The sequence below is a fragment of the Botrytis cinerea genome, chromosome 5, assembly GCF_000143535.2.
Source record: "Botrytis cinerea B05.10 chromosome 5, complete sequence".
Taxonomy (NCBI): Eukaryota; Fungi; Ascomycota; class Leotiomycetes; order Helotiales; family Sclerotiniaceae; genus Botrytis; species Botrytis cinerea.
In genome coordinates, this window is record NC_037314.1 from 158,163 (window position 1) to 176,863 (window position 18,701).

Below are 18,701 nucleotides of genomic sequence, written 5' to 3' on the forward strand. Positions count from 1 at the left end.
AATCGGAGTTTCATCTAGAGGAGTTTGTTTACTCTGTATGCAAGTTGATACTACGGAATATAAGGGAAGATGATGACTAAATTTCGAAGAGGTATTTGAGATTATTTGTACTATATACTATACACAAGCACTTAGTAGTCCCTAAAATATCCGTGGAAGTGCATAAGAAATACACAATATGACACTATGATTATAATCATAAATAAGTACCACAATTTTGCAAATGAGGTATCTTCAAACAGAGACCTGGCTTAGTAACTCCCAGTGACTGGTCCACAATAAGAATATTCTAATATTCTCAAGATATGCATTAGTTACACACCCAAGCAGCAATAATGAATGTCACTTTGATCCTGCTGTGTGATATTCTGAGTTGGGATGAGCACTGTGGCTACCATATGTCTATTCACAATTAAAATGTCGAGACTTTACTTGTGTTAATAGTTCAGAAAATTGAGAGAAATAAGATTAACATTATTCTACTAAATATTCCAAGTTCCGCAGTGAAAAGAGGGGAATAAATCTCTATCCTTCTCCTCGTCTAGGAGTCTAAACTATACTCTATATATCCCAAACACCACCCTATATCTATCATATCACACCAAAGACCTCTCCGAAATTAAAAAGCATAAATCCAAAGTCATTAAATCATGAACCCAGACCCTCCTTCAATTCTCCCCCACAGTTTCCAAATCTTTCTTCTGCTCTTCCTTCAACCCCTGCAACGTCTTATGTTCCACCTCCAAACTGTATCCTTTCACGAACAAACTTGACACCAGCGCCGCCCCACACAACGCACACATGACAATCCAAATCATCTTCAAACTATCCGCATACGCCTCTCTCAATTGAGTCTTTTCTAATCCTTCTTCCATATTCTGAATCAATTGCACCAATGCTGTTGCATCTTTACTGTATTCTGTTGCCATACTAGCAAGAAGTGGATAGGCGAGAAGTTTCTCCTTGATTTGATTTTGAAACACAACACCTCCGATAGCAACACCAATCGCTTGACCAAACACACGATCAAATGAGTAGAAAGCAGCTGCGTGACCTGCATCTTGTGGACGGGAAGCGGCTTGATTTCCGAGTGACATGGCTGGGAACAACATTCCCGTGCCGATTGAGATGGGAACATTGAGGAATACCCATTGCACAATTGAAGTGGATGGTTTGAGTAGATAGAGAATTCCTGAACCGAAAGTTGCAAGGAACCAGCCGGACCAGAGTGCCCATCTGTAACGGCCTGTTTTGGCGACGAGGACACCGACTACTATTGACATAGGCTGGAGACGTGTTAGTAATTTTAAAGAGCTTGAGAAAAAGGGGGTGTGTGACTTACAGCAACGAAACTAGTTTCAGGTAAGATGGCTACACCGGAGATAATAGGTGTATATCCCTGAACAGCCTCGTAATACAAGGGAAGATAGTACAACAAAGACCAAAGGACCATTCCGTGAACCATTGTTTGAAAGTATATAGAAATCGATGACCATGTACCGAAGATACTGAAACGAATAATGGGCTCGACATTGTCTCCTGGGAGGAGTTCGCCTTCGGAATCGAATGCGCGATCGGAGAGTCTCTTTTCATAAAAGGAGAAACCGATTAAACCTGCTACTCCCATTAAGAGAGGGAAGAGTACTCTCCATGAATCCCAAGCGTACATTACACCACCTAATATTGTTAGTGATATAGATTACAGATTGGAACAAATATTCATACCCCATGTTATAGGAATCAAGAAAGATATTGTTGAAGAAACAAAGATGACTGAACCAAACCAATCGAATCTTTTGACTTTCGCTAATAGATTTCCTGGCGTGCGTGTGATTTTCAAGAATAGAATGATTGCGACTGCTCCGGATACAATGATGGGGATATTGATCCAGAAGATCCATCTCCAAGAGACATCTTCTGCGAAAGCTAGAGGAAGAAGTTAAACGAGTGTGTGTAAGAGGATGGAAGAAGACTTACCACCGCCCATTAATGGACCACCAACACTCCCGATAGCCCAAATACTACCTGTTTATACACTTAGTTGATATCATGATATAGGTTAAGAAGGAACTCATACCCATATAACCAAAATAAGCACCTCTAACAGAAAGAGGGACCAAATCTGTGATGAGAATCTCACCCAAAGCCAAGATTCCTCCTCCTCCAATGCCTTGAATACTTCTTCCCACCAGCCTGTTAAAGTTTCACCATTAGCAAATAGTTCTCAACCCAGTCTGAGGCAACACATACATCAAAGTAAAATTATTTGCCACGGCCGCCAAGATACTACCGATGCCAAAGAATAAAGCCGAACCAAGTATTAGTTCTTTTCTCCCAAATACATGACTTAATCCCGCAATAACAGGCTGAGATACCGCAGAAGTTAGTAAAAACGATGTGCCAGACCAAAAGGCTTCGATGGCTGTTCCTCCAAGTTTCGAGGTAATGATTGGGAGCGCGATACTGAGAGAGGTGGCATCAAGTGCAGCAGCGAGAGTGATGAGACATATGGAAGAGAAAGCGAGGATGAACGCTGTGGTTGGTTTGAATTCGATTTTTTCCTCGATAACCGCATCTGTAGTAGCAGGCTTCTTCTGGATACTGAGAGGAAGATCTGAAGCACTAGCACTGGAAGACATTGGTGGTGTGATTATGGAAGTCTCCAAGTTTGGAGTTTTCGTAGACTCGTTCATGGTTGAAGATACCAAACTTGATACGATGAGCACACAAGTAGATTAGTGCGACGGCGAAAGTTGAAAGCCCTAGTATCGCAAGAACGTATGGATAGAGAAAAAACTTTGCCAACAGAGTATAAGGCTGACTTTATTTATACGGAACAAGACATAATCCAAGATACAAACTTGGACAAGCAACACTATATAACCATCCAGTCCTCCAGCCAGATCTCGAGAAAAAAGAAAACTGACATGTGAAATCCTAGTACATCATCAAAATATGGAAATTTTTAAGCGCAGTCCCAAGGGAGACAAAAAAAACCACGTCTGCACCAACCACATCACTCCATCTCAACTCCACTTCAGCCTCCCATCAGTCTATCGAACTATCAATTCCTCCGTCCCAAGTCCCAACAACGGTTTTAGCTCTAGAACCCACTTTTCAACTCCATCCCCATGGACAAAAAATGCGCTTGCACCTTGTCTAAAATGCTTAATCGGACGGGAAAGGGCATCTCGGATTCCTTTCCTTTACGTGAGGACTTATCTCTCTCGAAACGTCCTCTAATCTCTTCTGTACGTGCGAGACTGACAGTTGAAGTGCAGAAATTATCCCGACGGGCCAACATTGCTCCGACTCCTTTCGTTTGTCCGTTTCGCTGCGTCGTGTAATAATCCCTGCGACACGTGATATGGCTAGCGAGCTGACGAAGCATGCAGAAAAGTCCGTTCCATCCTGGCGTCATTCTCGGGTTGAGTGGAGTCCGAGCTTGATTTGCTGCGAGGCTGTAAGGCTACATACATACTCGTACATACATTGTCATCAACATTATTAATCTCGTATGTGTAGAATTTAGGGGTCTCCGATATTGAAGTTAAGCTTCGCGGTTTAACACCCATATCCATATCCATATCCATATCCATATCCATCAAAACCAGCAAATCAGTTAATGTAACCACCACATTTCACCATGACGCAAACGCGTCTTTTCCCTCTATCCAAATGTCGAATCAACAAGATAGCCGATCTCGCACAACCGTTTTGTTATTTTCACATGATCTTCCTCGTCTACGGATCCCAGATCGTGTTCCATTATCTCGAGCCCGGGTCTCTGGGTACTCAGGAGTCGGTGGTATTCAATGCAAGTGCGTGGGCTATGATATGGTGTTACTGGAAGACTTGTTCTGTCGATCCGGGGGAAAAGGGATGGGTCAATAAAGTTGCGAGTGAGATTGAGAAGGAAGAAGAGAGGGATGAGAAGGATGTTGGCGAAAGTCAAGGCTTAGAAAAAATTGAGTGGGAAAATGTGAGATGGTGTAAGAAATGTGACGCGGTGAAGCCGGCTAGAGCACATCATTGTAAACAATGTAAACGGTATGGCTCTCTGCCTCTCCCTCTTTGATACTCTTTGCTTGAAATCTCGAATAAGCACCATAACTAACACACTCTAGCTGCATACCCAAAATGGACCACCACTGTCCCTGGACCAACAACTGCGTCTCCCACACCACCTTTCCCCATTTCATCCGCTTCCTCTTCTACGCCGTACTTTCCCTCCTCATCCTCGCCTACTTCCTCTGCATCCGCATCAGCTACATCATTTCCGAAAGTTCCCTGCCCTCCTATCTCGGACCCTCAACCACCTCCATCACCCTTCTCTTCATAATTAGCTGTTCTGCCGGGCTCTCCCTCTTCGCCATGTCCCTCCTCTTTCTGCGCACCGCCTACTCCCTCGCAACAAACATTTACATGATCGAAGCCTGGGAAATCGAACGCCACGACGCGGTTATCGAGCGTTCGCAAACCAAAAATATGCGCGGTTACGTCTATGCGAATGGCGGACGCAGAGTCCGGGTGCAGAAAGTGGAATTCCCCTTCGATATAGGTATTTGGGAGAATATTGTGCAGGCGATGGGGAGTGCGAATATACCGATGTGGTTTCTCCCACTTGCGGGGGGTCCAGGGGTAGAGAGTGCGGGGACGTGGGAGGAAAATGGTTTTAATGATAGGGTTGGTATGTGGCCGCCTCCAGATCCGGATAAGTTAGGAAGGAGAGCAGGATGTAGCGGTGTGGAAACGATTCCGATGGAAGAGAAAGTCTATGGAAGTGTAGAGGAAGAACGAGATGCATTTCGACAGCGTCAAGAAGCGGATTTGAAACGCTGGAAGAAAGATGATACAGGACATGGATACTATGAAGAAGACGACGCGGAGGAGGAGAACGAAGACGAAAGCGAAGAAAACGTAAGCGAATATGAAGAGGGACTCGACGGAGAAGAAGGCTGGACCAATTCAGAAGGCGATAGATTGAGAGATTATGGGGTAGATGAAGAAGCGGATATTGTGGATGAAGACGATATACCGTTGGGAGAATTGATACGACGACGTAAAGCGAGGAATTTTGAATCAGCGTGAGGGTATCGGTTAGAATGGAATAGGATGAAATCAATCAATTAAAACAAATCAAATCAAAACAAAACAAAATAGAATAAATCAAAATAGAATAGACTAAAAGAGTACTTGTGAAATCTAACATTTCTCTCTCTCACGCAAAGGAACGCCAGCGGAACGATATCCCAAACCTATCTATCTATCTTTGGTCTATCCGACCGGCCATTTAACCGAGTGATAAAGGAGTAGGCTGAACTTCAAATACCTACCCAGCTAATCATCCAAGCTCTCCCACTATATCCATACTCGCATCGTATCACGCATCTTCATTTTTTCCACCGCCACGTGAAATAAGATTAAGATTAAGATTGAGATTGAAAGAAAGAGATCAAAACACACAGTTTGTATTGTCTAGATGTGCATTCGTATTCGATGACTATTTCCTATCTTTGCATTTGCTGTTTTCCTTGCTTTACTTACTTTGCTCGACCTTCACATTATTATATCTTCTATTGAGTGGATTATTTATATATCCACCATCACTCACTCACTCACTCACCCACCATGCACCATTCAACATCCGAATCCCATCAATCTATCCCCAAACCGCCATTATCTCATAAATACTAGTAATACATCAGTATCGGGTGTCATAATTTCATCGCCCGTCACCCGTCTTCCCAATCCAATCCAATCCAATCCAATCCAATCCAATCCAATCCCATCGTTTTTCAAACGCCAGAAAAGAAGAATGAGACCGCCCATATTCGTGCGTTGAAAATATACAATGAAATCCCGCATCTTCCTTCTCCATGCTACTTTACTTGCAAGTGTACTGCGAAACCCCCCCCCCCTCAATCCCAAGTGATCTTGAGAGACTCATGCCTGATTTTCCTCGATTCCCCAATCTTCAGGAACTCAGATAGCAAAGCAAGTGGCGAAAACCGTCGCAACCATAACCCACCAGCCCAAACCCTCTACTATCGTTCTCCCAGCCGCCGAATCCGACCCGCCACTCGCAGTCGTTCCATTAGGCAGCGTGCCATTGATAAGAATCGTCGATGTACCATTGACATCCGCCACATTAACCAACGTCTTGTTCAACGCGGCGTAGTTTCCATCTCCGATTATCTGATCCAGGAATGTCGAGTTTCCGCTATCGTCGCATCCGCACTCGCTATACGCGGCACAGAGACATTTGACTGGTTTTTTCTGCTCCACACCCGTGGTGTCTGATTCTTGACGGGTTACAACAGAGTCAGATGTAGTGTTGGTGCCATTGCGAGTAGCCGAGTGGTTGCGGAAGATATAGGGATTATGGTATGGATAGCTGTAGGCGCCATAGAGCCAGAGACCAGGATAGATGGATAAGACACCCACACCGAGGAAAACGGGCGCGATTCCTAGAGGTGAGTGAGCCCCTGATGAATATGGGGTTGTTGCTCCTCCGCCATACTGTTTCACGTCAGTCTTTAACATTCGAATCTTGGAGGAAAGGCACATACATATCTCCCACCACCATAAGCGGGCGCGGGACCCGAGCCAGCTTTCGTAGCGCCACCCGCTGAAGAGGAAGAGGATGTGACACCTCCTTTCCCAGACGACGAACCAGAACTATTTTATTATCATGTTAGCGCTTGACTCTTTTGAATTCCTTTCAGTACAATTCCCCCAAACACCGAATTTCGGTACTCCACCCCCAACAACCGAGATGGCCCCTTATTTGCCCTCCTGAAAATTCTTTCGCATCATCTCTCCTCGCATCCATCCATCCATTCCATAGATCGCAGAATTTAAAATAAGAACAATGCTGTTAACGTACCTTGAAGAACCGCCTCCACTACTACTACTACCACTGCTACTGCCGCTACTCGAACTTCCCCCTCCGCCTTTCCCGCCACCGCCTCCTCCGCCCTTACGTTTGAACAAATCGCCACCCCGTTTCTCTTCGCGCGAGTAGTATATGAATTCTTCGGCTTTAGCTGCAGGTTGCGCATTTGCATCGCGCGTGATCAATTCAGCCGAAGGAATGTGTTGCGGGTGCGCAAATGAGGGAGTGGAGGAAAAGAGCAGCAGTGCTACTGTCCAGAGATTCGTCCTCATGGTTGATGAGGTGAGGATGTTTATTCCTGTGTTTTTTTTGTTTTTTTTTGCGATGATTGATTGATTGATTGATGGATAGGTGTGAGATGATAGGAATCCTGTGTTATCGTAATGTGACACGTGAAGGATCGAAGAAGGATAGAGAGAAAAGAGTAGTTGAAATGCTATTCCTCCTCGTCAGATAAAACGTATTCGATAAGATTCTGATGTCGATACGAGTAGATGTCAATGAAGATGAAGATGAAGATGTAAACACCAAGCAAGTCCACAGAAAAAGAAGACAAAAAGGTAGCTAGGTATGTGAGTCAAACTGTAAAAGTTTCCAAAAAATGCGCTTTGTTTCACGGGTTGTGAGTGTGAGAGGTAGTGATGCTGAAGCCGATGTGTTTGCGAACTTCACTTGCGAACTTCAACTTCCAAGGCAAAAAATAAAATAAGGCGGAATGTGACCGGGGGCCGGGGGAAGTCAGTTTATTATATATACTCTACTCCATGTCCCTCTACTCCATTCTACTCTACCAGAGCAGCTACATCACATCATCATTTGAATATTCTCCGAACAGACCTCGCACGCTAATAGGACCCATTCTCCGCCTAACGAACAAATGGATGAATGAATGAATGAATGAATGGCCACAACAAAAGACCGGGACCCGATTGATTCTGATCCACAGCCTGCATACACACACACTCACACACACACTCACACACACACATACTTATTACATAGGTACATTGACAAACAAGATTTGCCTTGTGATTCGCCTCACCCCAACCCATCCGTCACACTCAGATTCCAAATTCCAAATCCCACAGCCCTCTCTGGAATCAATTCCACTTCTAGGCAGGACGTAGCATGAAGCTCCGTGTTCCCTACAGATCTCGCTCCCCATTGGGCCGGTCTCTCTCAGACTCCTTTGAGTGATGCTCTGCTCTGCCCAACACTGCCACCGGAGGGCTTGGCTTGGCATGGCAGATGTGATGTGGATTTCTCATGGTTATTGTTGCTGCCGGCTTCTTGCTCTTTCCCCTGTACTCGCTACGCGATCGATGTATGCTGTTCTGGGAGTATACGCTTCTTCTTTTCTTGCCTCGCAAGGTAAAGACGACGACGAGTAGCACAACTAGCTAATCCCAATTTCGACGATCAATTGCTTTCCTTGTTCTCCCTCCACAGAGTGAAATAACAACACCAACACCAATACCATATCAAATCAAATCACACGCTATCGAATCCCCTCCACAATCCTTCGTCTTCCCACCCCCATCAATCAATCAATCAATCAATCAATCAATCAATCAGTAGAGTGATATATACAAGGCGGTACCGTATCCCCCCCAAAAAACAGACTCAAAATTAAGCATATCCAGTAGCACCACTCCACCAGCACCCATTCCCAGCTTTCCATCTCCACTTCCTCCACTGTACCCTTCACCCTCCACCCTCCACCCGCTTCATGCACTTCTCTTCCCACCATCCACACACACGGTACGTACATGGCATCCCCCTTAGACCTTATTAGACCGCCAGTTACGGCCCGGGTCAAGTGGTCTGTGTCCAAGCAAGAACGCACATCAAGAACTTCACAAATCAAATGAGAACGATCAAATGTAGAAATCGCTCAACTGGAACTGGATTAGAATACACAATTTCAGATTTACGGAATAAGAATCGCAACTAGTTAGAAGATTTATCATGTATTTATATATTTTACTTCAAAAACATAATCCATCAGATAATCTCACCACGTGACACTCCCACCCCCCCACGCACCACGGAAGGAAAGATCCGATTACTTTAGGCTCGCTGGGTAGTGGGTGGTAGCGTGTTGCTTACTCTATGATGAATAATGATAACAGCGGGGTTGATCATCTGGACTGCTGCTGATAACCGGTACTTGTTGCACCATTGTGAGTGGGTGATGAACGAATGCATTACGACTGCACTAGAAATCTTCTAGAAATCTCTCAAGAACTATACGATGTGTGGAGGCAAATGATGGTCATCAAGCAAGGCTTATCCTTTTAGTTCAGCAATGGAGGCTTAGGATGCACACTAGAAGCCTTTGTTTGTTCTAAAGTCTTAGCTGTTGCTCACCTCAGAGGCTGAGATCGCAGATTTAATGTTCTCCTCGGATATGGCAGGTAATGGAGAGTCACTGGGGCCACGGTAGATATTCTAGTCTTGTTAATATCTTGTATTAGAAGGTAGTACTTTTAGCTATCCAGCTCAATTCAGAACATTTCGCTTGTATTGAATAATAATATTGCTATCAGGGCCTGTAGCCAATCCAAAAAGTTCCTAAATTGTGCATCTGACCTTTCCAAGGTACTTATGACAGCTCCTTCTCCAAAACAGCTGGGGCAGTGATGGTCTGACCCTTCAACTTCTCCAATCCTTCTCCACCCTATAGACATGTTAGCTGGATTAAATTGAAGGGTATGGAATGTGTGAAAGATTGACTTACGTAACTGATCAATGGAGAAACTTCGATGCCATCATCGGTACTCTCGCCGACAACAGTAGCACCTGCAGCTTGCACCCATCGTTTTCCTTGATCCATAATATGTTTCTTACTAGTATCTGGATCATCTTCGCCAGTACCCCTCGCGTTCTTCAGTGGTGAGAACTCATCCTCACGTTTGACTTCCATACAAGCAAATTTGTTAAGTTCCAACATTGGGAATACATCAAAGACAAATTGCTCAAGTTTGATACCATTTGGCTTCTCAGGTTTGACAGTTGTACCCTTCTCAGTATCCACGTAAGGAATCTTCTTTCTTGCAACATGGTGAGGTAATTTGTGGGCCCATTGAGGGATCGATTCCAAGAATCGAAAAGAGTAATAGTGGTTGACGATGTTTGCTGCTCTGAACTTCAGGACATCTGGTTGCTTGACATCTTTAGCTTCAGCAGTATCCTTGTCGATTTCAGAATATTCAACAACATCTGGCTTGCCATTCTTGAGAAGGATCAGACCAACAGATTCGGTGGCATCTCTCTTTCGCACAACCTTTGTAGCAATGTCGACATCTTTAGAAGCTGAAAACCCAATGAATACTGGATCTGCGACTTTGACGAGACAGTTGTCGACGCAGTAAGCGTGAATGTGTTGAATACCCCGGTTGGTCATGTCAGACATAACATTTGATGTGACAATGGCTTGGTAGATACCACCGTTTCCATCTGGTGCAACAGCAACCTTACCCTTACTCTCCAGGAGAATCTTACCATCATTCGAAATGCAAGGAAGAACACCTTGTTCGAAGATAATAACATTCTCCTTTTCCAAGCCAAAGTATTTATTTTCCTCAAAGTAGTCTGCGGTAGGTCCTCGAGTTGGTCCGCTGGTCATCACATACCATGGAACCACCACCTTTTTATCCGCTGCATAACCAGCCTTCTTATGTGCCAATCTCTGAACTCTGCGGATACGTTCTGCCTGTATTTGGAAAAGGGATTTTTCGGAAGGTAGACCAATATTGAAGCAGCCCTTTGGAGCTGAACTTCCTAAACGGGTTCCTTGGCCACCAGCCATAAGTACCACTGCAACCTTGTTTTCAGCAATCAAATCCAAACCCGTTTCATACCACTTCTCAATATCTTCAGCTTGTGAATCGAGGATACTGGCAGTCGCAGACTCAGGGAGTGGCTCGAGACCAGTTTCTTTGTCGGCATCTTGGGTTTTGGGTGGGTTTAGAGCTGCGTCGGTGATTTTGTTGATATATTCAGGATCGAAATTGGAAAGCTGTTCGTAGAGAGCAGCTTTCTCTGCAACTTCGAGGGTATCGTAAAATGCAAAAACTTGGTCTTGCTTTGCTTTGGCGTACTTCTCCTTAAGCTGTTCAAGCTCGGTGGAGCTGGGCTCTTTAGGAGGGGCAGCTTGTGCCTTGCCTCCCATGTGCAATGTATCGAGTACTTTTTGAACGGATGCCATGATTTCGTATTATGCAAAGAATGGTATCGTAGTGTGTAGAGGGTGAAGGATTTGGAAATGGAGGAATCCAAGAAACAAGTAAATAAGGGGAAATGGAATTTATAAGTTATAACTTTTTGTTTCTATGTGTCTTATTGAGGGAAGGGACCGCACAGCCCAGCCCCACCATTCACTCACCGTCATGTACGAGTAAGTAAATACTGAGGGTCGCTAGAACAACTTACCATTCTATTTATATTAACTGGGTATCGTATCGTTCCTTTCGTCTCTATTCGACACGACGCATTCGGATTCTTTCTTCGTGCATTTTCCCCATGTTGAGGATATTGATGAATAGCTACAGATATACACAATACGAGCTTCTTCGTGTTAATTCTATTTGTATCGCAATTATGGTAATTACTATTCTGGAGGATTCGTTGTATCGACAGACGTCATTGCTATTCTCTACTTAAAATACTGACCCGGCAGATTTATCTTGCACATCTACATGAATGCTCATCAGCACTCTGAAATCATATCGGTCGCCCAACAATATGGGTAAACAACTGAACTCCAAATACTTCAAGACGGAAGAGACGGAAGCAGATGCTGCAAACAACATAACAGCACCGAGCTTTCAAGGCAAATTGGATCTCTCCTCATTTACATACTCTCCAAATCCACCTTCACGCTCCCGCCGACAAAGTCCCCAAATAAATTCCAGGAATCTCCTGTTAGAAGCATCGGCATCAAAGGCAGCCCTTTCTTCTCTGAATCAGGATTCCTACACCGAAGCTCCCAATGTCACAACAGATTCTCAATCAGAATTCAAAAGGAACCGGTTGGAGGCTTGGAATTGCAAATTGTCCGAGCAAGCAACGCATGAACACGGGAACCATGGATTTGGAATGACTTATAATGAAGCTGAACTTAGCTCCCCAGAGCAGCACGATCGACTCATTAAAATTGAGCTGCGTGGCGATTGTACGCCTTCCCCTATGACTTTGCCTATGCCGACAAGTGTTCAAAAGAGGCAGTCATCTACAATGTGCCCCTCCGAAGTTCCTAAACATGCAAACGCATCCCCTTCTCCTTCAAAACGCAGGCTCGAGCCACTCTCCGCTTCACCAGCAAGCAACCCCTCTCCGGCCAAAAAACGTCGTTCCCGCGCTGGCGGAGGCTACAAGCCTCCATCTCACTATGCCCACCTCTCTTTTCTCCCCGATGTCATATCATCTGATCTCCTGTGTCTTTTCGTAGGTCTCAATCCAGGTTTATTAACCGCTCAAGTTGGCCACGCCTATGCACATCCTTCTAATCGTTTTTGGAAAATATTGTATTCGTCAGGCTGTACTACTCGACTTTTGAAGGCGGAGGATGATGTAAAGTTACCAGAGTTATATTCTTTAGGAAATACAAATATTGTGGAAAGACCTACGAGAAATGGCGGGGAGTTGTCGAAAAAAGAAATGGATGAGGGAGTCAGTTCGTTGGAAGAGAAAATTAGAATTTATAGACCGGAGGCTGTGGCATTGGTTGGGAAGGGCATTTGGGAGAGTGTGTGGAGAGTAAAAAAGGGGAAGGCTATGGCAAAGGATGAGTTCAGATATGGGTGGCAATCGGAAGAAGAGAATTTGGGTGTTGTAGAGGGTGAAGATTCTTGGGGGGGAGCTAGGCTTTTTGTGGCATCTAGTACATCTGGGTTGGCAGCATCATTATCGCCTGCGGAAAAGGAGTCGATATGGAGGGAATTGGGCTCTTGGATTGAGCAAAGAAGAAAAGAAAGAGATGGCCTAAATGGAGTGAAAGAAGAGGTAGAGGATTGTGGCTGAGTTATCCAATTCAAAAATGTACATGGTGCTTATAAACTTGGATATTTCAACTACATAACAAGATAGATGTATTCGCTTATGATACTAAACATCTAGATCTTCAGGTTGAAGTTATAAATTCTAATTCTGGGCGATTAACAGTATTTATGAATGTGATTCGTCTCAATAGGGACCAAAGATTGAATCCAATTCCTGAATTGAGAGTTATATATAAGCAGGGCCAATCGGTATATCATCATCACATAATTTACGATTATCCCTCCGCATCACAATATCTCCAGAACAACCTTCCCCTTAACCCTCGCACTCTCAATAATCTCGATAGCTCTCATCCATCCCTCCGTCTCCTCATTCAACGCATCTTTAATCACCTCCTGAATCTCAACCTGCACCTCTCCTCTCTCAGCCAACCCCACTATCTTTTCCAAATACTCGGATTTGGTATGCAGGGATATCACGGCATAACGAGGACCCCATATGAAACCGGATATGTAACGCCAGATTTGAATGGGGTTTTTAAAGAAGGTCACGGGTCCGCCGAGGCCTTTCACGTCGGTTTTGTCGCCTACGATGGTTGTGTAGGCGCCGTGGGGATGGAGAAGAGTTTGCTGTGTGGGGCGTTAGGTATTGGGGGGTAGAGGGCAGAAGGTAGGAGGGGTAAGAGAGTGTTTGGGATCTGGAGGGGAGGACGCACGTAAGATGGTATGAGGTCTGTTCCTCCCACACAATCTATTAGTAGATCGTATTCTGTTGAATTGTTTTTGCTGTTGATTAATGTCTGTAAAACTGGCTGGGAGGTATAATCTATTGTTTCGTCTGCTCCTAGACTTTTAACATACTCAATATTTTTGGTGGAGCAGATGGCTGTGACGTGACAGTCGTATAGGCTTTTCGCTACTTGAAGATGTGTTAATAGTGTTTTAAAATATGTCAAAATCTCGATAATGAGTGAAGAGACACTCACATTGAACAGCCCATGAACCACACCCTCCTGATGCTCCTCGTACAATCACTTTTCTTTGCGAATTACTCCTAGCTGCGGGAAGCCAATCCAAAGCCGCAAACATGGTCAATGCAACGAGAGGAATCGATGCCGCGGCTTCATGAGACAAACAGTTAGGTTTTTTGACCACTGGGTCTGAAGCTGGATTAACAGCAATGTATTGACTGAAAGTTCCTTGGCCGAACTATTCGGATCAGCAAAGGATTCAAATATTCATTAACCAATTTCAATACCTCCCGGCCTGTCCATGAACCATGTCCAAATCGTGATTCCCAAGCCATTCAGTCACAAATACGCAAGTAGACGAATGAACATACAACTTGAAACAACAATCCAAAGACCTCGTCTCCAACAGACCAATTCCCCTTCACCTGATCTCCAATGGCTACAATAGTGCCGGAGAAATCACGCCCCATGCCTTTCGAGCCAGAGACTACGGACACTATACCTGCCCGCCATAATTGTGTATCAACGGGATTTATAGATGCGAAATGGACTTTGATCAAGAGAGTTTTGGGAGTTTGGATCGATGAGATGTCTTGTTCCTCGATGGTAAGAGGGCCCGCAAGAGTACCGAAGCGTAGAGCTCTGTAGGTTGAAGGAAGAGATGTCATGGTTGGGAATTATGAAGATGCTGATACGTGATGAAAATTTTGATGATGTTGCCAGGGCCTCACAATCGTTCCATTTCCTTTTGAGGTCTTGGACAAAATGTGACCTGATGATACCCTAGGTATTCATGTATAATATCGTCATAAGCAATGGGAGATGAGGGGAACTCGTATTGGGGCCCAAGAGATGTTCTAGGATGGGATGGTGTGGGTGCCAAATCCGAAGCTCCAAAGATTGAACATACTTTGGATGGTTTTGATACAAACATACACACACACATAAGATGATTGAAGATAAGTCAACATGAAACTCGAATGTCGATTTCGTACAATCATTGCTTCACGTTGAAATAACAGCATCGCATGTTCGGTGAATCCTGGTGGAGCATTGACACTGACGAGGCTGAAGTGAAGTGTCACTCAAAAAAAGAAGCTCGAACAAAAAGTTAAACCTGACGGAGTAATAACCTTAGAGACCCTCAAGAAAAACAGCTCGTGGTGGGGCGCAGTTTCAATACTACACCACACCTTTCTTTCGTCTCTTGAAGATCATTGCATTCCTTGACATCTTGTGAAAGTTTAAGGCCTTTCATTATGGCGTTTGCGATCGAAGTTCCTGGGGAGGCAGCTCCTCTGAATCCTCAACAGGTATATCTAGCCTTGCAGTCGGCAGGGTCCTCGCAACAGCTAGCTATCCAAACTGGGACGCAACAACTAGAAGCTTGGAAGACACAGCGAGGATACTATACTTTACTGCAGGTATTTTCTCCATGACTGTTGGAGTTTGGGCACCACAGCTAATCCTTTTGCTTAGGCAGTATATCTCGATAAGTCCCTACCCTCCGAAGTAAGATATCTTGCCGTCATACAATTGAAAAATGGCATCGATAAATACTGGCGAAAGACAGCTCCAAATGCTATTACTGCCGAGGAGAAAGAGAACATTCGATCACATCTGCTAGAAAGTGGATTCGAAGAGTCCGATCCTCAACTTGCTCTACAAAATGCCTTGGTGATTTCGAAAGTAGTCCGAGTGGATTATCCTATGGATTGGCCGGATGTCCTTACGAATTTGATTAGAATGCTACGAACTGCAAACGAAACAAATCAACTTCATCTGCAAAGAGGAATGTTGATATTGCTACAGATTGTGAAAGAGCTGGCTACCGCCCGATTAAGAAGGTCTCAGACGAGCTTACAATCAGTCACGCCGGAGATGGTATTCTTGTTGAGCGGCATTTATACACAAAAGGTTTCACAATGGCTTGGGTTATTTGCTGAGAACTCTTCAGGTGATCAAGGGAGTGCTATAAATGCTATGGAAAACAGTCTGATTGCGATCAAAATTCTTCGACGACTTCTCATTGTGGGTTATGAATTTCCAAATCATGATAAGGATGTTCAGCAAATATGGCAACAATCGCAACAACAGTTTGGTCAACTCCTCACAATAGTAAATGAAGAATCTACAGTTTTGGCATCACCTGCTAAGGAACTAGCTGAGAAGCACCTCGTACAATTTGCAAAACTACATGTCCAAATGTCAAATACACATCCTGCTGCATTCGCACTCTTGCCTAATTCTATAGATTTGGTAAGAGGATATTGGGGATTCGTTTCTAAATTTGGAGATTCTTATGGGTCAGCAACACAGGATTTCAGTGCCAAAGCGTTGGCAACTGATGGTGGATCAAAACAAGATAGACCGATCATGGAGAAGTTATGTCTAAAAGGTCTCACTCTATTGCGAGCTTGTATGAAGATGGTATTTAGTCCAACACAATCCTTCAAATACCGAACTCCCGAAATTAAAGAAGAACAGCGACAAGCTGTAGCATTCCTCAAATCGCAATTGCTTTCTGAACAACTAATAGCCGAAATGGCAAGTGTTATCGTTACTAAATTCTTCGTTTTTCGTCAAGTTGATCTAGAAGCTTGGGAAGAAGATGAGGATGAGTGGGAGATACGTGAAGAAGGTGGTGGAGATACTTGGGAATTTGAAGTTCGACCTTGTGCGGAAAAGTTATTCATGGACCTCGTCATCAACTTCAAAGATCTTCTAGTGGCACCACTGTTACAATACTTCCAATCGGTTACAGGTAGTAATGGGCAATCTGTTGTCACCAAGGATGCTGTGTACACTGCCATGGGATTATCTGCTGCTGTTATACATCAAAGCTTTGACTTCGATACCTTCCTTACTTCAACTTTAGTTAATGACGTTCAACAAACCGGTCAAAGCTGGAAGGTACTTCGTCGACGAATTGCCATTCTACTTGGCCAATGGATTCCTGTCAGAATATCACAAGCTAATAGACCATTGGTATATCAAATCTTTCAACATCTTCTTAAATCAGAAGATGAAACCAATGATCATGTCGTTCGCATTACTGCAGCTCGTCAGTTCAAGGCGATTGTCGATGATTTCGAATTTCACGTTGAACCTTTTCTACCATATGCTCCCGATATTCTTGGTCGTACTATGGCTTTAATTCAAGAGGTTGAGAATACGGAAACAAAATTGGTGATATTGGAAACGATCAGAATGATTGCTATCAGGTTAGAAACTCACATCTCTCCGTATGCAGATCAAATTGTTTCTATTCTACCAGGTCTTTGGGAAGCTTCTGGAGAAGAACATCTTCTCAAACAGGCTATATTAACAATCATGTCTACTCTTGTATCTTGTATGCAAGGACAATCTGAACGATATCACTCACTAATCTTACCTTTAATTCAACGAGCTGTGGAACCCGGTTCAGAAATGCAAGTCTACCTGATGGAAGAAGCTCTTGACTTGTGGGCACAAATCCTCGCCCAATCATCGTCACCTGCATCCCCTGAGGTTCTAGCTCTCATTGACTGCGCATTTCCTCTACTTGAACTCGGTTCTGATCATCTTCGAGTCATTCTTGGCATCGTGAACGAATATATTTTATTAGCACCAGAAGCTATGCTGGGTGATGCAAATCGACTTCGAATTGTTTCATACATGACCAGCTTATTAGGAGTCACCAAGCGTGATCTTGCCGGCCTTGTCACAACAACCGTCGAGGACTTGATTCGTGCTGCTGAAAAATTAGGAGGTTCAAATGGTGTTACACAAATCACAAAAGACCTACACGAATGTGGATATACGGAAAAGATCTTCTCGGGACTTCGCGATGCTTGGGAAGCCCATCAAACTACTGGTCCCGAACGTAAATATCCCAAATTAGATGACGTAGTTGAGACAGATTACTTTACCATTCTGGCTCGCATCGCACTAGCAGATCCAACTGTTTTCGCTAATCTCCTTATGAGTATCGACAATGATCTTGAGAATATTTGGAAATGGTTAAGTGAAGAGTGGTTCCATCATTTCGACAGTATGGCCAATATCGAAAGACAAAAGTTGAGCTGTCTGGCTTTGACACGTCTTTTGGAGTTACCTTCTCCAATGACGCAAATCATTCTTTCGAAACTTCAAGATTTCTTTTCAATGTGGACAAGTGTTATTAGTGAGATGATGGCGGGGAGAGATGATATTGGAGGAGATAATTTGATATGGGGAGAACAACAAGCGTTTGAGGGTGAGACTCAGGAGGATAAGAGAAAGAGGGAATGGAATATGGTGGATCTGGTTCATAGGGTTAATGCGTGGGAATTTGTAAAGGCGAGATTGGGGGAGGTGGTCAGGGCTTGTGGGGGAGAAGAGAATTTTGAAAGGGAATTTGCGAGTAATGTTGATAGAGACGTATTGGAAGGGTGGGGAAAGTTGGGAGAGAAGAGGGAATTTGATTAGGCGAGTTTGGGGTGTAGGTGGAGATTGGTAGAGATGAAGTTGAGAAGAAAGATGAGAGACGAGCTTAAATTTAGGATTAGAGATGACAGATGAGAAATCAGAGATGAGAGATTAGAGATGAGAGGAATTTGATGTATGTATGTATGTGTATATATATGTGATTCCGAGCCAGCACACTTAGAAATATAACAAACACATGCACATTCACATAAATCAAGAGATACATATGCGTTATATTCCCCTACCCTCCTTCCAAAATGAAGGATTCAACATTTAACATTTAACATTTAACATTCCAATTAATATAAGAATCAAATAGCATACATATATATACAGATATACATACCTACATAACCTTGTCAAATATATATACGTACAATT

At 43.9% G+C, this 18,701-nt stretch overlaps 7 protein-coding genes across 7 annotated transcripts; 3 read left to right on the top strand and 4 right to left on the bottom strand.

Annotated features, from left to right (window-relative positions):
- Positions 1 to 454: 454 nt before the first annotated feature.
- Positions 455 to 3,341, bottom strand: BCIN_05g00390 (hypothetical protein). The gene is made up of 6 exons (XM_001550295.2): positions 2,251 to 3,341; positions 2,078 to 2,193; positions 1,978 to 2,025; positions 1,726 to 1,926; positions 1,343 to 1,677; positions 455 to 1,286 (listed from the first exon to the last, which is right to left on the bottom strand). Exons 1-6 carry the CDS (start codon positions 2,691 to 2,693, stop codon positions 669 to 671), a joined length of 1,761 nt encoding a protein of 586 aa, XP_001550345.1. The 5' UTR covers positions 2,694 to 3,341; the 3' UTR covers positions 455 to 668.
- A 53-nt stretch (positions 3,342 to 3,394) lies between these two features.
- Bcpfa4 lies at positions 3,395 to 5,224 on the top strand. Its single transcript, XM_001550294.2, has 2 exons — positions 3,395 to 4,050; positions 4,128 to 5,224. The coding sequence occupies exons 1-2, from the start codon at positions 3,647 to 3,649 to the stop codon at positions 5,089 to 5,091; spliced, it is 1,368 nt and encodes a 455-aa protein (XP_001550344.1). The 5' UTR covers positions 3,395 to 3,646; the 3' UTR covers positions 5,092 to 5,224.
- Positions 5,225 to 5,485: 261 nt separating this feature from the next.
- On the bottom strand, positions 5,486 to 8,846 carry BCIN_05g00410 (hypothetical protein). Its single transcript, XM_001550293.2, has 3 exons — positions 6,890 to 8,846; positions 6,573 to 6,681; positions 5,486 to 6,522 (listed from the first exon to the last, which is right to left on the bottom strand). The coding sequence occupies exons 1-3, from the start codon at positions 7,168 to 7,170 to the stop codon at positions 5,986 to 5,988; spliced, it is 927 nt and encodes a 308-aa protein (XP_001550343.1). The 5' UTR covers positions 7,171 to 8,846; the 3' UTR covers positions 5,486 to 5,985.
- A 74-nt stretch (positions 8,847 to 8,920) lies between these two features.
- On the bottom strand, positions 8,921 to 11,289 carry Bcqri1. The gene is made up of 2 exons (XM_001550291.2): positions 9,639 to 11,289; positions 8,921 to 9,578 (listed from the first exon to the last, which is right to left on the bottom strand). Exons 1-2 carry the CDS (start codon positions 11,106 to 11,108, stop codon positions 9,504 to 9,506), a joined length of 1,545 nt encoding a protein of 514 aa, XP_001550341.1. The 5' UTR covers positions 11,109 to 11,289; the 3' UTR covers positions 8,921 to 9,503.
- Positions 11,290 to 11,357: 68 nt separating this feature from the next.
- Positions 11,358 to 12,982, top strand: BCIN_05g00430 (hypothetical protein). The gene has a single exon (XM_001550290.2). The coding sequence runs from the start codon at positions 11,603 to 11,605 to the stop codon at positions 12,920 to 12,922; it is 1,320 nt and encodes a 439-aa protein (XP_001550340.2). The 5' UTR covers positions 11,358 to 11,602; the 3' UTR covers positions 12,923 to 12,982.
- A 19-nt stretch (positions 12,983 to 13,001) lies between these two features.
- On the bottom strand, positions 13,002 to 14,972 carry Bcyim1. Its single transcript, XM_024692783.1, has 4 exons — positions 14,243 to 14,972; positions 13,887 to 14,109; positions 13,617 to 13,816; positions 13,002 to 13,530 (listed from the first exon to the last, which is right to left on the bottom strand). The coding sequence occupies exons 1-4, from the start codon at positions 14,537 to 14,539 to the stop codon at positions 13,189 to 13,191; spliced, it is 1,062 nt and encodes a 353-aa protein (XP_024548564.1). The 5' UTR covers positions 14,540 to 14,972; the 3' UTR covers positions 13,002 to 13,188.
- A 22-nt stretch (positions 14,973 to 14,994) lies between these two features.
- On the top strand, positions 14,995 to 18,523 carry Bckap120. The gene is made up of 2 exons (XM_024692784.1): positions 14,995 to 15,295; positions 15,351 to 18,523. Exons 1-2 carry the CDS (start codon positions 15,131 to 15,133, stop codon positions 18,318 to 18,320), a joined length of 3,135 nt encoding a protein of 1,044 aa, XP_024548565.1. The 5' UTR covers positions 14,995 to 15,130; the 3' UTR covers positions 18,321 to 18,523.
- Positions 18,524 to 18,701: the final 178 nt, after the last annotated feature.

Excerpts from the sequence above, each read along its gene's own strand:
- Bckap120 (XM_024692784.1), top strand. The coding sequence starts at position 15,131 with ATGGCGTTTGCGATCGAAGTTCCTGGGGAGGCAGCTCCTCTGAATCCT. Across the intron at positions 15,296-15,350 it reads GATACTATACTTTACTGCAG|GCAGTATATCTCGATAAGTC; the intron begins GTATTTTCTCCA and ends CCTTTTGCTTAG.
- BCIN_05g00390 (XM_001550295.2), bottom strand. The coding sequence starts at position 2,693 with ATGAACGAGTCTACGAAAACTCCAAACTTGGAGACTTCCATAATCACA. Across the intron at positions 2,194-2,250 it reads GCAAATAATTTTACTTTGAT|GCTGGTGGGAAGAAGTATTC; the intron begins GTATGTGTTGCC and ends AAACTTTAACAG. Across the intron at positions 1,287-1,342 it reads CTGAAACTAGTTTCGTTGCT|CCTATGTCAATAGTAGTCGG; the intron begins GTAAGTCACACA and ends ACACGTCTCCAG.
- BCIN_05g00430 (XM_001550290.2), top strand. The coding sequence starts at position 11,603 with ATGCTCATCAGCACTCTGAAATCATATCGGTCGCCCAACAATATGGGT.
- Bcqri1 (XM_001550291.2), bottom strand. The coding sequence starts at position 11,108 with ATGGCATCCGTTCAAAAAGTACTCGATACATTGCACATGGGAGGCAAG. Across the intron at positions 9,579-9,638 it reads TTTCTCCATTGATCAGTTAC|GGTGGAGAAGGATTGGAGAA; the intron begins GTAAGTCAATCT and ends ACATGTCTATAG.
- BCIN_05g00410 (XM_001550293.2), bottom strand. The coding sequence starts at position 7,170 with ATGAGGACGAATCTCTGGACAGTAGCACTGCTGCTCTTTTCCTCCACT. Across the intron at positions 6,682-6,889 it reads AGTGGAGGCGGTTCTTCAAG|TTCTGGTTCGTCGTCTGGGA; the intron begins GTACGTTAACAG and ends ATAATAAAATAG. Across the intron at positions 6,523-6,572 it reads CTTATGGTGGTGGGAGATAT|TATGGCGGAGGAGCAACAAC; the intron begins GTATGTGCCTTT and ends GACGTGAAACAG.
- Bcyim1 (XM_024692783.1), bottom strand. The coding sequence starts at position 14,539 with ATGACATCTCTTCCTTCAACCTACAGAGCTCTACGCTTCGGTACTCTT. Across the intron at positions 14,110-14,242 it reads TTGGATTGTTGTTTCAAGTT|TTCGGCCAAGGAACTTTCAG; the intron begins GTATGTTCATTC and ends TGATCCGAATAG. Across the intron at positions 13,817-13,886 it reads TGGTTCATGGGCTGTTCAAT|CGAAAAGCCTATACGACTGT; the intron begins GTGAGTGTCTCT and ends ATCTTCAAGTAG.
- Bcpfa4 (XM_001550294.2), top strand. The coding sequence starts at position 3,647 with ATGACGCAAACGCGTCTTTTCCCTCTATCCAAATGTCGAATCAACAAG. Across the intron at positions 4,051-4,127 it reads CATTGTAAACAATGTAAACG|CTGCATACCCAAAATGGACC; the intron begins GTATGGCTCTCT and ends AACACACTCTAG.